Raw genomic sequence first — 4091 nt, 5'->3', positions numbered from 1 at the left:
ACGCTAAGCTAAGCTCGGCCGAGACAACAGTCTAAGGGTAAGCCTTGGTTGGGGGGGTACTTAAGAGCTTTGTATATCCTGGGACGAAATGTTCATCACTGCAACTGCCACTGCTCTTCCACTAACTGCAGTGCTCCCTGTTGCCTTCTAATAGAAGTAGTCGTATTCTTCAAAAACAAGATAGAAAATGTGATATAGTGGCAAAGAACACGGTGTCTTCACTCATGGTCGGAAGTAACTGCAGATTTCATTTAGGTTTGCAGAAAGACAAAAATCTGGGGACTGTGGGGTTTTTTAATGGCTACAAAGGGACTTGCCCAAGGAAAGTGTTTGGCACAGCTGTGTCAGAAATAAAGACTGACGTGTGTGGCTCAACAGATTCGGGATACACACAGTGCAGAGCATCTTCCTTCTGAATGCACCGTACGTAAACTATTCACTAAAATAGTTCACTTGAGTGGTATTGAAGGGAGGCAGGTGTGCAGTATTGCAGAATTGTAATGGCTGAGCATCTAAAAGCCAAATTTAATAGAGTCCACAAAGCCAGAAGGGATGACGATCCTTGCAATGAATTCCTGCGAGGAACTGCGGTTCCCAAGTAGCGACTGAATTGTGGAGGCAGCCAGAGAGTTACCAGACCATGCATGAAGGGAACTGGGGCCATGGGGAGGGGAAGGCCAGTGCTGCTGGGTGGGCTGTGAATGGGGCAGGTTGGTGTGAGGCTGGAAGGGTGAGAGGTAGGTGTTGAGTGAGGGCTGGAGGGGAGATAAAAGTGTGCATGAAAAGAGATAGAATAGAATTGAATCGTTTAGGTTGGAAAAGCCCTTTAAGCTCACCAAGCCAAACCATTCCCCTAACCCTGCCATCCCACCACTAAACCCTGGCCCTAAGCACTGCGTCTGCCCAGCTTTTAAATACCTCTAGGGTTGGGGACTTGACCCCTTCCCTGGGCAGCCCCTTCCAGTGCCTGACAGCCCTTGCGGGGAAGGAATGTTTCTCAATGTCCAACCTAAACCTGCCCTGGCACAACTTGAGACCATTTCCCCTCGTCCCATCGCCCGTTCCCTGGGAGCAGAGCCTGACACTCCCCCCCAGCTTCCCTCTCCTGTCAGGCAGTTGTAGGGAGCGATAAGGGCTTCCCTCAGCCTCCTCTTCTCCAGGCAAGGATGTGGAGAGGCAGCAGCAGTAAGGCTGCCTGAAAGGGTCAGGTAGTGCTGTCAGCTGACAGCGTTGCCTCTAAGTCCTGTGCAGTCCAACAGCTTTTGGTGGAGCTACAACGCTTCTTGCTAAAAATCATTTCATTATTATTGATCCTCTTCAAGTGAGAGGAAACTCCCAGTGTTCCCCGGACACGTTGTTCTGGGGAGCCCCTGCGTTACGTCTCAGGCGTGAACAGTTTGGAGGCCAATCTACCAAGAGAGCTCAAGGGACCATGACCTCTCTTCCCAGTGGCAGGCTGGCTGGCCAAGGCGAGCGCACTCACTGCTGGGGAGCCATGAAGCCACTTCCTCGCTGTGAGGAGCGAGGCACTGAAAGGTGCAAGCCATGGCTCTGCTGGGAGCATGTGGCACTCTGGATGCTGATGGAAAACATCATTCCGTCTTTAAAAATTCATCTGTTTTGCAGCTACAGGCTCAGTTTCAAAGGGCTGAAGGAAACACTTAGAAGGGACCTGGGCTTCTGCAATGCAATTTCAGGCACTTCTTATTTCTAGGGGCTCGGTCTCTGCATTTCAGTTATGGACTACACAGGGCTGGCTCTGACCCAAGCTGCGGCTGATAGAATAAAAAACTCACCTACCCCACCATCGGGTGGTTGTAGCCTTCTTGCACTCCTGCTGCACAGGCAGGGAAGAGAAGCCTTACATCGTTTCATTGGCATGATGCGAAAGGCAGTCTCAGGAATGCTGAGGAAATGTTTGGGTGAAGTGGACTTTTTTCTTGATTTTTTTTTTTGCGTATGCTTTACTGAAGGTTCGGCTGTTTACGCTGAGCAACCATTACATAATTCCTCAGAGAATAAATTATCACTGAGGAAATAAAACTGTGAAGCCTCTTGGGAAGACGGCGGCATGAGTTCAAGGGAATCACAGGCCATTAATTTCTTGGGTAAAGTGGCATCTTTCTGTGGTGCGGGATTTTCGCTTTGATGACAATGCTGACAAAATTTCTGCTCCTTCCTGCTGTCGCTACTGACTCGGAGTAACGATAAATGTGCTGAATCTGCCGAAGACAGGCAGAGACTGAGAGAAATAAGTAGCCACTCTGCTGAAAAAGACAAAAATAATATTTTCTAATCTCTCCCTGTCATCGCTTTTCCTTGTCCTCTTTCCTGTTTTACCTGTCTGCTTTAATTTGAAGTGGGGAACTCTGTTACCAACTCCACCCAACATATTTAAGCTAGTCAGTCCAACATCTTTTTCCTCATTTCAGCTATGCAGAAGGGCAGTGCAATTTTGCTTTCAGTTTACCACTGGGAACAGTTTCCCATCAGTTTATTCAATTTTGTCCCCTTTCACTTGCCATGGTGGCTTGGGGCTGTGATGTAAACCAAAGCGACGGGGATTATTTCAGCTAAAGAAGGGGCTGGTTTTGTACCTTCTTGCTAAGAAATCTTATGACAACTCTAACATAACGTGTTTAAGGCCATGAAATATGCAGGTGCCCAATCCTCTCACTGCCTTCTCACTCTGAGGGCAGCCAAGACAGTGGAATGTTATTTTCTTCTTCTGTCACTCTGCTGCCCCACAGATAGAATGCAAGCAGAGGGACTACTGCACTCCTCCTTCCCTTGCTCCTTGCTGCTCTGTGGGGTCATAGATTCTTGTTCTAAAACTGTCAGAATGGTTATGCTAGGCTAGGGAAAAATAAAGTCCCCATAGTCTGTCCCCAGGCACAGCCAAGAGCAGAACCCTGAAGAGCGTTTTAAGAAGGCAGGCGTGTGCTAGTACATCTCGGGCATGAGCTCTGAGCTTCCACCAGCGCATGGTTTGAGGGCAAGCAGTGCCACTGTTAAGAGCTATATTCATTGTGAATATAGCTGCTTCCCCCCCCCCAGCCAAGTAACATTTTGGTACCCAAACCATCCCACGGCAATTAGCTCCCCCGTTTCCCTGTGATTAAGTGATTAAGTACCTGCTTTGATTTCTTCTATTTGATGGCTTCCATTAGCCATGCTCACCTCCTTTATACTACCTGCAGTTTTACTACCTACCTCCTCATATAATAAAACCCCCTCTGAAGATTTCTTCTTCCGCGTTCCCTTCTGTTGAAGCTAGTTCGTATCCTTGATGCTGATTTTCTTTATCCCGTTCTGGAGTGGGGGAGATCAGAAAGGCACACATTTGGGGTTTTTTTAGGGCAAATGTGACACTTGTAGTTCCTCATTTGTTCTGTGTGCCTCTTCCACCCCCTTCTGAACTTGTTTTCTTTTCCCTTTTGTGAGCTGCCAGTGAACTTTAAGCTGACACTTTCAAATGCCTGCTCTAACTTAATCATTTCTTTCATGAGTGGTAATCATCAGTTCAAAGGTCATCATCGTGTACATCAAGTTAGGGTTATGGTATGGTGTTAGATACGTTTATCGCCCTGATGCCTGGCATGTTCCCTGGTCAGCGCATACCGGGGGCAGAGCTGCAGTCCCTCACGGTGCTGTTCTGAAGAAGTTCGGGCGGCCAGTGGGCATCACCACCTCATTCACCACCTTCTTCTCAAGATTATTACTCTGTGGGATTTAATTTAATTCCTTTTGTGAAACCCTTCAGATCCGCTCTTCATTTCCTACCGTTTGATCCGCGGAACGCCCCTGGCCGCGGCCCTCTCCCTCCGCAGGCCTGCGAGGCCGGGGTCCGCTGTTCTGAAGAAGTTCGGGCGGCCAGTGGGCATCACCACCTCATTCACCACCTTCTTCTCAAGATTATTACTCTGTGGGATTTAATTTAATTCCTTTTGTGAAACCCTTCAGATCCGCTCTTCATTTCCTACCGTTTGATCCGCGGAACGCCCCTGGCCGCGGCCCTCTCCCTCCGCAGGCCTGCGAGGCCGGGGTCCGCATGAGGACGCCCCCTCCCCCCACCGCCTCTAGCCGCTTTC

General features: G+C 49.0%; 1 protein-coding gene across 1 annotated transcript in view; it reads left to right on the top strand.

The window, feature by feature from the left end:
• The first annotated feature begins 552 nt into the window (after window positions 1-552).
• Window positions 553-4091, top strand: part of HSF5 (heat shock transcription factor 5) — a 32547-nt gene continuing 29008 nt past the window's right edge. Inside the window, exons 1-2 of the mRNA XM_009644965.1 lie at window positions 553-598; window positions 3615-3718. Of these exons, the coding sequence (XP_009643260.1) occupies window positions 553-598; window positions 3615-3718 (150 nt within the window). The remainder of the gene's footprint in view (window positions 599-3614; window positions 3719-4091) is intronic.

The sequence above is a fragment of the Egretta garzetta genome, unplaced genomic scaffold (genome assembly GCF_000687185.1).
Source record: "Egretta garzetta isolate BGI_Z169 unplaced genomic scaffold, ASM68718v1 scaffold108, whole genome shotgun sequence".
Lineage (NCBI taxonomy): Eukaryota > Metazoa > Chordata > Aves > Pelecaniformes > Ardeidae > Egretta > Egretta garzetta.
Note: the sequence above shows the minus strand (reverse complement) of the source record. Positions and strands in the feature narration are given on the sequence as shown.